The sequence below is a fragment of the Marmota marmota genome, unplaced genomic scaffold, assembly GCF_001458135.2.
Source record: "Marmota marmota marmota unplaced genomic scaffold, marMar, whole genome shotgun sequence".
NCBI lineage: Eukaryota > Metazoa > Chordata > Mammalia > Rodentia > Sciuridae > Marmota > Marmota marmota.
The window spans coordinates 1376373-1389250 of record NW_026000108.1 but is presented as its reverse complement, the minus strand read 5'-3'; the positions used below and the strand labels follow the sequence as shown (position 1 = coordinate 1389250).

The 12878-nt window shown below is 45.7% G+C and overlaps 1 protein-coding gene across 3 annotated transcripts in view; it reads right to left on the bottom strand.

Moving 5' to 3' along the window:
- Positions 1-12878, bottom strand: part of Nsd2 (nuclear receptor binding SET domain protein 2) — a 77087-nt gene that overhangs the window by 45109 nt on the left and 19100 nt on the right. For all 3 annotated transcript variants that reach the window (XR_007340944.1, XM_015481877.2, XM_015481878.2), the window contains 2 exons: positions 6722-7347; positions 4220-4382 (listed from right to left, as the gene is read on the bottom strand). Coding sequence is in view for 2 of the 3 variants with exons in the window: in XM_015481877.2 (XP_015337363.1) it covers positions 4220-4382; positions 6722-7318 (760 nt within the window). In the remaining variant the exon portion in view is untranslated. The remainder of the gene's footprint in view (positions 1-4219; positions 4383-6721; positions 7348-12878) is intronic.

The window sequence follows — 12878 nt, the reverse complement described above, 5'->3', positions numbered from 1 at the left end:
GGGTAGACAAAGATCTCCCACAAAAGCCAGTCATCCCAGTGACTCAGGAGGCTGAGGTGGGAGGATCAAAGTTTGAGGCCAGCCTCAGCAACTTAGCAAGACCTTATCTCAAAATAAAAAGGACCAGGGTATAGCTCGGTGGTACAGCACCCTGGATTCAATCCCCAGTATCTGGGGATGGGGAGGATGGTGGCCCAAAACTCTGTATTCTAGGAAAAAATGGAGTAAAACCTTCAGCTCTCTGAGGGGAATCATTCTTAATGCAAAACTCCATACCTAGCTAAACCATAATGAAGCATGAGGACAGAAAACCAGCTTGATCTGAACGGCAGGGACTCAAATGTACCTCCTATACACACTCTCGGAGGATACCTAAAACGTACCTGGAGACCGGGGCGTAGCTCAGTGGGTGGGAACGCTTGCCTGGCTGGACCCCAGCACCACAGGACAGATGAGCAAAGAGGCCAACCGCAAAAGAGCACAGACGAGCACAGCACCACATGCCACTCAGCAAAGGGTGCCCATGCCAAAGGGCAAGAGCACAGCAGGCAAGGGAAGAAGGGCGCTCCAAGGCCCACAGAGGAAAGACAGGGACACCTCCACATAGAGTCCTGGTCACAGCCCAGGGTTCAGAGACAAGCCAAAGGGCAGAAAAGAGGGGCTCAGACACCAGTTCTTGCTGCTCTTGTTTTATTGTTTTGTTTGTTTGTTTTGTTTTGTCTTGTTTTCTATTTGTAGATGGACACAATGTCTTTATTTTTATTTATTTATTTTTATGTGGTGCTGAGGATGAAACCCAGTGCTTTATGTGTGAGAGGCAAGTGCTCTACCACTGAGCTACAATCCCAGCCCGAGTACATAGTTTTTTAAGAAAGCAATAACTCTAGGAAAAACAAAAGGTTGTCCAAGAAAGAAAATGTAACTATAGAACACAACTTTTCATCAAATAATATTTATATAATCCAAGTTATGTAAGTAGTTGTTTAATGGAAATTTTAAAAGTACCTTAATCATATGTAGAAAACAGGAGAAAGAAATAGAAAAAGGGTGAAGAATTAATCTTCATTTCCATAATAAAAAGTCAGCAGAAAATATCTAAGATGATTAAAAACTAGCAGTTGAAATCAGAAGAGAAAGGGGCTGGGGTTGTGGCTCAGCAGTAGAGCGCTCGCCTAGCACATACAGGGAGCTGGGTTTGATCCTCAGCACCACATAAAAATAAAATAAAGGTATTGTGTCCAACTATAACTAAAACAAAATATTTTAAAAAATCAGAAGAAAAGAGAGTTTAATGAGTTAAAAAAAATTACCTTTGGGGAAAGGGGGAAAAGTAGGGGATGAATTTTCACAATTAATCTGAGCATAATTTTTAGGATAACTTTTAGGTTTTTGTTTGCTGTGTTTTTTGGTATGAGGGATCGAACCCAGGGGAGCTTAACCACTAAGCCACATCGCCAGCCCTTTTTATGTTTTTATTTTGAGACAGGTTCTCGCTAAATTGCTGAGGCTGGCTTTGAACTTGCAATCGTCCTGCCTTAGCCTCCCAAGCCACTAAGGATTACGGGTGTGCGCCAGCACACCCAGCTTTCAGTTTTTATTTATGTTATTTTTATATTAGGGTGTGTGTGTGTATGTGTGTGCTTATTTGTGTGTGTGTATTTATTTGTGTGTGTGTATTTATTTGTGTGTGTGCTAAGGATCAAACCCAGGGCCTTAAACATGCTACGCAAGCATTCTGCCACTTTCAGTACAATCTGATTTGTACAAAGTATGCAAATTAATCTGCAAATGCCTAAAATTCAAGAATATCAAGCAAATTGTGACTTCTTCCATTATCTTAATAGTTGAAAAAAACTTCTTATTAATGAAAATGAATATAGACAGATGAGATACATGTTGTGGCTGTTATATAATGATAATTTTTAAGTTCTTCCCTAACTAGAAATTTGATAATATTACCCAGTTTTCTCCTCTTTTATGAGTATCTTTAATCTAGCTGAATTTCATTTTTTAAATTTTTTAAAAATATATATATATTTTTCGGGGCTGGGGATGTGGCTCAAGCGGTAGCGTGCTCGCCTGGCATGCGTGCAGCCCGGGTTCGATCCTCAGCACCACATACAAACAAAGATGTTGTGTCTGCCGAAAACTAAAAAATAAATATTTAAAAATTCTCTCTCTCTCTCTCTCTTAAAAAAAATATATATATATATATTTTTTTAGTTGTAGTTGGACACAACCTTTATTTATTTTATGTGGTGCTGACGCAAACCCAGGGCCTTGCATGTGCTAGGCATGTGCTCTACCGCTGAGCCACAGCCCAGTTCCTAGCTGAATTTCATTTCTGGTTCCAGTTGAGAGGTGAGTATCTCATTGTCCTATTTTATTCCAAAATTAACCAGCTGTCCCAGCAACCCAGGTTAATAACCCTTCCTTGCTTGCTTGCCAACCTCTGATAGCCACGAATCACAGTCTTAAGACAATGGCTGCCACTGACTCCCTCTCTGGTCTCCTTGAACCGTCCTGATGCCAGGCTGTGCACTGTGCTCCCTTGCTCCCTGTCACGCCTCATTAAACTGTAGGTGGCCCTGTGGCTGAACCAGTCTCTCTCTCCAGATTCTGTGGAGCCTGTGGAATTGACAGCAGCCATTCCTGCACTCAGGGCTCCACAAAGAGACAAAACTGCCTCAGAGGTGAAGCTCTAGGAAGCAAGAGAAGCCTTGAAGATGCCAACAAGGTCTGGTGTCTACAACAATAACAAGAACAGCACACAAAAGCCACAAGGACAAGAGACCAGGGCTCCATGCCTCAGTTTCCCAGTTCAGCCCCAACGCAGATAATGCAGACACTGACAGATCTAGCCACAAAAAATGCATATTCACTGTCCTAGTGACAAACTGTATTTAAACAGCTTTGTATAAGCAAGTAAAAATCCCCAGACACTGGTGCCAAGCAGACAAACGATATGGAAGTCAGAAGATCTGTTGTGCAGGGCCCAGGCTCAGTTTGGGGGAGTGCAGAAGTGAAACCCCTCACACACTTGCACATGTGCCTGCACCAGGACTGCACAAAGGTTCAGATCCCACTTGACCAACACGTCCTCTCTCACCTTAGGTCCAGGTGCCCTGAGGTATACCCTGGAATTCCTGCAGCCTCTTGGGAAGGACTCCTTCAATTCTGGCAAAGCCAGGATACCAAAGGTCCCCCAGGGAGATGGAATGGAAGCCAGTTAGAGGCCATGTCCTGTGGAGCATACCTGCACTGGGGCCCCACAGGACAGGAGGCAGAGCAGGGCACAGGTGGTACACTCAGGTCCTCTTCATCCTGAACCCAACCCCTTCCTGGTACGGCAGAAACCATACCCTTGCCAGGAGGCACTGTCATCCCCCACCCACAAAGAGCCACCTGTTGCCACAGCCAGCTGACAGGCCGGAAATGGCACCAGCATGAAGACTCAGACCCAAGTAGGAGCAACATCACCATTCCTGGAGAGCTCAGGCCTCTGGCAGAGACCGGGGAACACATATGCTTCTGAGGTTCCACACAAAGCTGACCAGTGAGCCTGGCCCAGCCATAGTCTGGCTGCCCACATCTTGAAGGATGCAGAGGTCAGAGGACACCAGCGAGCTCAGCCCAACTCTGTACTGAACACATCTCACCTCCTTCAAACCAAACTAAAACTTCCCTGTAGAACTTTCCAGAAGAATCTAACCACCATCTGACCTTTTGTTTACATTTCCTTCAATACATATGTATGGGCAATCCAATTATTTAGGTACTTGCTGTGAACTGGTAACATATTACACTCTAAAATGTTCCTCAGCTGTTCCTGGCACCAATTTATCCACTCAAGTTTCATCAAGATAAAGTGATCATTTCTACCGGTCTTTCCCTCTTCACACAGGCCTGATTAATCTGGATGCTTTTAAAACTCAAATTTAGTATAAAATACCATTTTGAAAATCATGCTGAAAAAAACAATCATTACATGTAGTACATTTTTAGTCATAAAGTCTGAAAGTCATTCAAGGCAAAGACCTTCCTCCTTTGACACTAACTGGCCAGGTGAAGTGCACACTGAAGAGCTGCCATATGTCACACCTGCATCCATTTCTAACCTCAGAAAATGCTGAGAAAGCCAACTCTGGTAGTTCTATTGAAGGAAGCGCAAGCAAGAGGCCTGGGGGTGCAGGAAAAAGGTGTAGGAGGGGTGCCATACCTTTGAGCTTGGTGTAGTGGTGCAAGAGTGGGTCAGCAGAAACCATGCAGGGCCACCAGGGGTAGCCCGACACTTTGGACCACACTAAGTCACCAACGTTGTACTTCAATAGCTGATCTTTGTCTCTGCCTGTGCTTGGACAGGATTCCTTCTTAACTGGAATCTGAAGATGAATAACAAAAGACAAACATTAACACAACCAATTACTACCCTCAATCCAGCCTTCCACCTGTGGAAGACCAAGATTAATCCAGCTATAGGTTCAAAACACATGTGGAGGGCCAGGGACATAGCTCAGCCTACTATGTGGCAGGCTGGGTTCTATCCTGACACTGCAAAAAATAAAGATCATACACACACAGCCCCCAAAGGAGCGTGTTCCCCTTGCTGTTTCAGGCCATGGCAACTATATGCCTCTCCCCTTCCTCTAAAAAGCAGTATAGTGCCTGGCACACAGTAGGTACTCAACAGCACAAACATCTATTTCCCTAGCCAGGGGGTGGTCCTCAGTAGGGCTTTAGCCACATAATTCCAAAACCATGTGCCTGAAGGTGGTCAGTCCTCAAAAGCACCAAGCATGGAGACCCAAGCCCCAGCACACCACTCTCGCTTCAGTGCTCAGAGCTTCCCCAAGTCTCAGTTTCCCCATCTCTTGGACACAGGCAAGGTTTTTAAGGTTTTTTTGTTTTCTGGGTTTTGCACAGTACTGGGAATTGAGCCCAGGGATGCTTTACCACTGAGATACAGCTGATTTACATGGCCCATCCTCAGTGAAGTGTCCAGGCCACCCTGTATGTCATTTTTAGATATGGTGACACACCACCTGGCAGAATACAACAGAATACTTAAGGCAGTGTCTCACTAAGTTGCAGAGACTGGCCTCTAACTTGCAATCTCCTGCCTGAGTCGCTGGGATCATAGGCATGCACCACTGCATCTGGCATGTGGTTGAGTTCTGAGGTTCAACAGGATGTCCTCCTCAAGGCAACTCTGCCCCAGCCACCATGGGCTCTGCTCTCCAGTGGGAGCAAGCACAGCCAGGGTGACCCAGCCTCCCACAGCTAGCCCAATTCCTTCTCAAGATCACTACATGCTCAGGCAAAGGGCTGATTGGTTTGGAGCTTCAGTTTCCTCATCTGTGAATGGAAAACAATAGCTCTGAAACCTTGTGAGCCTAGCAGTGAGGTATGGCATAGAGTTGCCATAACAATACACTCCCAAAAGATGAGAGTGCTCAGAGGTTCCAGCTACCAGATTCACCCCATCCTGCAGACAGAGTCAAACATCAAGGCATTCCCTTGAGCTTCAACAGAACCAAGTGGCAAAGCCGGACAGGAAGCACAGGCTTCCTGCCCTGGGAAAGCCTAAGGTTCACCACAACCCTGAGCACTTCCAAAACTCATCAGTTACAAAAGTAGCTCTCTAAAAGTTGTCTTTGGGGTTAGGGATGTGGCTCAGTGACAGAGCGCTTCACTAACGTGTGAAATTCAAAGTCAGATCCCCAGTGCTGCTGGGGGGCGGGGAGCGGATAAAAACCTGCCTTTGAAATTACATTAGCCAAAGCCAAATCTGTTCCTGAGCACTCAAAAAACACTGTCTTTACACCCTAAAAGGTCTTCATGAGTTTAATAATTCCAAGGAAACTTCAACCATTCCTCCTCCTATCTGGGGAAATTCTAAACAAAATCCCACAACTGTACTTTTAAACAAAACACCCCAGGCTTGGTGACGACACCAGGTCACACCAGTCCATGGTGGACCTGGAGCTGCACCTGAAGGCCCACAGACTCCTGGGTCCTCTAGGCCACCAACCCTGGACAGAGAGCAGGCTGCCTGGCATCTAATCCCTCTGCCAAGGCCACTGCCCTTAGCTGATTTACATGGCCCATCCTCACTGAAGTGTCCAGGCCACCCTGTATGTCACTTTTAGATATGGTGACAAACCACCTGGCAGAATACAACAGAGCCACGTATCCTCCCACCTAAAGTCAGGCTCTCCTCTCAACCTCTGGTGAGTGGCACAACCCCTGCTCACTTGTGTCCAGAGTGCTATGGGGTGGGCACCAAGAACAAAGAACAGCCCCCTCCACCTGCTGGGCCCTGGTTGAGACCCACACATGGAGGGCGGGGCATGTGGGAAGGCTAATGGGAGCGCCCCGGCCTGGTCCAGTGCTGCTCCCACTCATCAGATGGTGCAGACTAGGGTCCACCCCTCCACTAAGCAGCTGGACTAGAGCGCCTAGCACTAGCAGATGTGGCTCAGAACTGGCCTCCTCAGCCACGCTGCCCCTGAGCACCTAAGTTCTCCAGGCCTCTCCACTGGCACAGCAGGTGGCGACACACCTCCAGTGGCAATTCGGTGCCATCAGCTGTGTGTGGCCAGGGTGAGAAGACAGACAGCAACTGCCACACCAGGACATTCCCCATCGCCTCCGCCTGCCACCACACACATCCTGTGCTCAACACTCAGTCACATGCCCCAGTGGAATCCCTCTCAAATACCTTTTTATCTGTAGGACTTGAGATCTTGGACACCAGAGCTGCTTCCACAAGGCCCTGCTCCAGCAAGGAGTCATATTTTATGCTCCTTTTCCTGTTCCTCCTTGCCTTGTTCTCAGATTTTTGTCCATTTTCTTCTGACTGGGACACCTCAGCAGTGCTGTCACCACAAATGGAAGATTCAAAGAGAGGCTTCCCATTCATGTATGTCTTAGTGATTTTCAGCTTAATTTCAGGAGAACCATTTTTGACAGGAGTAGTGTTGGGCGGCGTCCCCATTCCTTTTACTTCCTGGGACTCAAAACACAATTTGGCATCATGTGCACCAGGTTCTCCATTAAACACACGGGAAGTAAGATCTTTCAACTTCTCAGTAGGAATGAAGGGAAGCGCATCATGGCCATTAAATTTCGGCATGACTCCCTCCTGTAGGCTGTTAGAAAGCTGAGCTTTGCTGAGGAACACAGAACAGTCGCGGTTCACTTCACAGTTCTGGGTCTTCCCATTTGTGCTGCCAAGGATTTCTGGTGCCTGCTTCATCTTTATGCACTTTACGGCTTTCTGGACAGACAGAGGACTTTTTTTGATGCTAAATTCCATCCAGCCTGGATGCTTCGGTTCTTAGACTACTATAATATTTTTTAAAAAAAGAAGAGAAAAAGCAACATTACATTCGAAACCTAGAACAAGCATGCTAACAGTTCTATAGCTTTGTGGGAGCTGGGGTTTTTGAGGCACTTTCTATCATATAATAATTTAAGTTGTAGGAGGCAATTTTTTTAATACTTTTTTTTTTAGTTTTAGATGGACACAATATCTTTATTTTATTTTTATGTGGTGCTGAGAATCGAACCCAGTGCCTCATGCATGCTAGACGAGCACGCTACCACTTGAGCCACATCCCCAGCCCCAGGAGGCAATTTTTTAATATCACAAAAATTACACAAAATCACAAAATGTGAACCCTGAAAGGAAGTCCAGCACAGGCTACCTGGACCACCAACCAGCATGGGAAGACACAGGTGCAGCTTACACCGGCCCCAGCACACACCCTCAACACAGCCCTGTGTACAGGTGGTTAGACGACTCTGGGCCTAAGCAGGACACCAGAGAAGCACTGGAGAGCAAAACAACTTACAGGCGGAGCTCTTCCCAGTTCCTCCTGCCATAGTTAAGGACCTGGAGGCATCCCCCAGTAACCTGAACAACAGAGCTTAATGTCGAGTATTAGCTCCAGATTGATGAAAGAAAAAATAGGGGAAAAGAGCTAAAGAGCACACACACACACTCCAAGTCAGCACTGGTTTGGGCTAAGCCAGGACTCTGGGCCACCCCTGCAGGCCCCACTGAACGCCGACAGCACGAACACTACAGCACACACATTCCACTCTATCACCTGGGATCCACCCGGCAACCCACGTGTGGAGGAGGCCAGCCACTGGAGACCAACAGGCAGAGGGAGGCAGTTTTAGGAAAACACACTGGCTTCCTGGACATATCAACTTGGGGTCTTCACTAGGAAGCTACAGTCCGAGAAACAGCCAATAAAAGTGCTAAGAATAAGTAATGGGGGTATTGGACTGGCATCGCACACCACACACTGTGTGAAGCAAGTGGCCCTTACCTTCGCTCGGCAAGGAAGTGCTTCAGCTCTGGGTTGAACGTTACCCAAGGGGACTGGACAACCCCCCTTCTGAAACATTATCCCCTGCCTTATTGGGTGGAATATTCTATCAAATGTCTTTTCCCTAATAAATATAGGGGTTCTGGGAGCACTCGATGTCTTGATCTCTTGCTTTCCAGTGTGGAAGGGCCCCCAAGGTCGAAGAGCAGTCCCAGACCCCCATTTTGTGAAAAAAAGTACTTCTGTGTCCGTGTGATCTTTTCATCACCAGAACAAACCACGCAGAGTGATCTGGATTCCATTACCCGTGTGGGATGTGGGCAATAGCCCATGTATGAAGAGCAAGGTTTATCAGTAGGGATGGCTGCACTCCCCAGGGACATTTAGTCCTGCAGGGGAACATTCTGGATTATCACCACTGAGGCCTGCTACTGACCATCACTGGGCAGAGGTCAAGGGTGCTGCTAGACATCCTATAAGGCAAAGGATAGAACCCAAACAAAATCAACTGGCCCAAAATGTCAATGGTGCCAAGGTAGAGAAAGCCTGATGTGCAGCAATCACTGCTGCTGTCTCCACAGAATGAGGCAAAGGACAAGGGAAGGAAAGTACCAAGTCGTAACACCCAGGCTCTGGGTCAACTGCTCGAGCCTCAGGCCAACTGTCCTGCAGGGACAAGCCTTGGGCAGAAAGTAAAAGCCACTCTGCATCCCTAAAAACCACCAGAGCTGGAAGAAAAAGGATGCAGGTCAAATCTTGAAAGAAAGTAAACAGGATGGGGAGAACCTCCCAACTTTTACTTTTGTGTCTGAGAAGAGCTTGAAGCAGTTCTGACTACTATAAATAAAAGAGGGAAACCTCAAGTTCTGCCCAAGCTCCAGGCCAACACTAGTGTGGGGCAGGTTCCAAGCAGTCAGGTCCGTGAAATAACTGAAAGGGGATTCTAGCTGCTAGAAAAAAAAAAAAAAAGCAAAAAGCACTTTTAAGAGAAATATGGCAGAATCCAAAATTTCCATAGTATATCATTCATAATATCCAGGATACACTCCAAAATTACCAAACATATGAATAAACAGGGAAACAACAAAAACTAACATAAAATGGTCCTATTTGGAGTATTCAGTATTTTTGAAATGTAATAGATAAGGATTTCAAAGCATTATAACTCAGAGACATAATGAAAAAATACAGTTATGAAAAAATTAAAATTGCAGCAGAGAAACTATGAAAAAATACCAAATGGAAATTCTATAAATGAGAAATTCTGTATCTAAAATCAAAATACTGATGGGGCTGGGTTGTGGCGCAGTGGTAGAGCACTTGCCTTGCACGTGTGAGGTACTGGGTTCGCTCCTCAACACCACATAAAAAGATAAACAAAATAAAGTTATTGTGTTCATCTACAATAAAAATTTTTTTTAAAAAAGTCAATGGATGGACTTAACAGCACACTGGAGATGACAAGTCAGAAAATTTGAAAACAGAACAATAAAAACTATCTAGACTAAAAAACAAAAAATCACTACAGATTAAAAAGGAACAGAATATCTCACCATTCTGTGCAACAAAATCAAAGGTCTGGAGTCTATCAAGAAGGAGAGACAAAGAACAAAGCAGAAAAAAATATTTTGAGAAAAAAAGACCCAAAAAATTTCCTCAATTTGGTAACATGAAATTATAGATTCTAGAAATTCAGCTGGTACATGCCTTGTAATCCCAGCAACTCAGGAGGAACTTAGACCCTGTCTCAAAAGAAAATAAATGAATAAAAAATAAAAGAGCTGCCCCCTGGTTTCAATCCCAATACACACACACACACACACACACACACACACACACAGAGAGAGAAAAATTTCTAAAGTCCAAAAATAAAAAGACCCATTAAATACAAATACAGAACAATGATATGCATGATCATTTAACTATCAGAAACAGAGGCCAGAAACAATGGAATAGTATTTAAGTTCTGAAAGAGAAAATTATCAGTATTTTTGTATCCAGAAAAAAGATCCTCCCAGAATGAAAACTAAATGTATTTTGAGATAAGTACAAACCAAGAAACTGTCACCAGCACCTGCATTACAAAGCAAGGCTACAGGAAGTTCTTCAAGTTGAAGGGAAAAGAGACCAGGCTGAAACTCAGGCAATTAGAAAAGGAATCATGGGAACTAGACTGGCAAAACGTGAGCTGACATAAGAGACTTTCCTGTCACTGCCTCTGGATGCTCACGCCTCCAGTCAAGTGAGTGCACTGAGGGCAACACCAGGTGTGGTGTCCGCGACAATGCAGCAGGGGGCACTGCCACGTGAGCACTAAGGGGCCAGCAGTGAGCTAAGGAGCAGACTACACATCCAGCTGCAGCCAAAAGTGACCATCATTAGTCAACAAAAGTTCACATTCGGAGATGTTCTATACAAAAACTAATTTCTGACTTCTTGCAGAATGTGCATAGGTCACACTACCAAGAAGTCATGGGGCCAGGACTCAGGCCCATCAGGCACAGCCCGGATGCAAGCTACTTTTCAAGGCTGACCGCTAAACACGACCGCCGTGAAGACCGGGCCCTCTGTAGGTCTACTTCTACTCGCTACTCATCCTCTTGCTTGTGCTGCCCTTCTTTGTGCTCTGTCCTTCTTCCTCCAAACCCACTGTGGGCTGCTCACTTCCCATTTTGCCTGTGGCCACCAGAAGATCCACCTTTGCTTCCTTCACAGCACTGCTTGTCACTGACCACTGAAAGTACTTTTCTGAAAGTTTTATTTTATACTCAAAGTATGCCAATAAGTTAAGTGACAATCTACTCTTTCTAGCATGTCAAGAAAAATACAAAACCTGATCAAAATGGACACAGGATGGGCCTGGGGGTGTGGCTCACTGGTACAGCACTTGCCTAGCATGAGTGAGCCACTGGGTTGGATCCTTGGCATCCCATAAAAAAGATAGAAAGATAGATAGACAGGTAGGTAGACAGGTAGATAAGTAGATAGATAAATGTATTGTGTCCATCTACAACTAAAATAGATATTTAAAAAAAAAACTAACACAGGAGGTCAAAAGCTGAATACCCACTAACTAAAGAAGAAGAGCAGACAAAGGGCCAAGTCCAGGGACTCTCACTGGCCAGTCTCACCAGCCCCAGAAGCAGTCTTTTTCACAAGAAGGAAGACCAGGTGAGGGTAAGCTTTTAAATGCAGGAAAGAGCCAAGAATGACAAGACAAACAACATCCTGACCATCCTGAAAGACCATTTTTGACATTTTGCCACATGTGCTTCAGGTCATTTTTACAGGAAAGAAAAACTAAGAGAATAACAACTACATACACATGCTCCAGGTCTAGTCTGCAGTGTTCTTGTATCAAGGCCCTGTCAGAACTGAGACTGAGGACAGAAGAGAGCAGCAGCCAGCACCCTCAGACTCCAAGCAGACTCTGGCCCCAGGGGATGCAGCTGGGAAGCTAAGGCCCCACTCCAGGTCAGTGGTGAGGAGAGAAAGAATGATGCGGACAGGGATGAAGTCCAACCTGCTCCCCAAGGACAAGATCCACCTAATTACCCCGGGCCCATCTCCAGCATGAACTTACACATTCCTTCCCAATCCAGTGTGCCCACAGTGTGCATCCGCTAACACAAGTGTCACATGCAGTCTCCATGTCTAAAACTGCCACCACATAACACATCTGCTCTGCAATGTGCAAGTGTACAAAGACAGCCCAGTCTTTTGAACTGCTGTGCTCTTTGTCACATAACTATTTCATTCCTATTAAGTTTTTCATAGATGATAAAAACAGAACACAGGAAATAATGGAAAGATTCCCCAAACATTAGGCAAGGCTGGCATAATCCTCACACCAAAAGCAGGAAAAAAAGATGCACCTCAAGATTATAGTCAAGTCACTGTACACACAATGCAAAAGCAAAGTAAATCAAACCCAGCCCTCTGTGACTGAAGGAATAAGGTGTCACGGCCTGGGGTTGTGGCACAGTGGGGCAATATCACCTAACATGCGCAAGACCCTGGTTCAATTCCCACAACCACGGGGAAAAAATAGACATACAGCCTAAGAGGGTTTATCCAGAAGCAAACGAACAATCCAATGCCAGAAATGTTCAACAATGTTCTCACTGTGCTGAAAGATCACTGAGGGATTTCTGGTAAGGTAACTAAAATGCTGTTTTGAAGAAAAACGTTATTACTGACCAAATCAAGAGAGGGAAATCCCAAGTCTAGAAGGAGCCTCGTAGGGCACAGGCTGCCCATGATGGGACCCCAGGCTTTAAGGGATGGGGCTTGGGGAGAGGGCAGGGCCTACTGGGCACCTGCACAAAATACACAGGTCAGTAGCACCTCAGAGGCATAGTTGGGGTGCAGACTATAGAGGCCACAGCCTGGGCCTCCAGGCACTGACACTCACTAAGCTGAGGCACCCTGAGCAAGTGACCTCCTCTCACCTTCACTACACATCCTGGGAATAGAGGGCCAACCTCACAGAATTCTTAGAAACAAGAGAAGTGACATGAGGCAGAGGTCCCACTG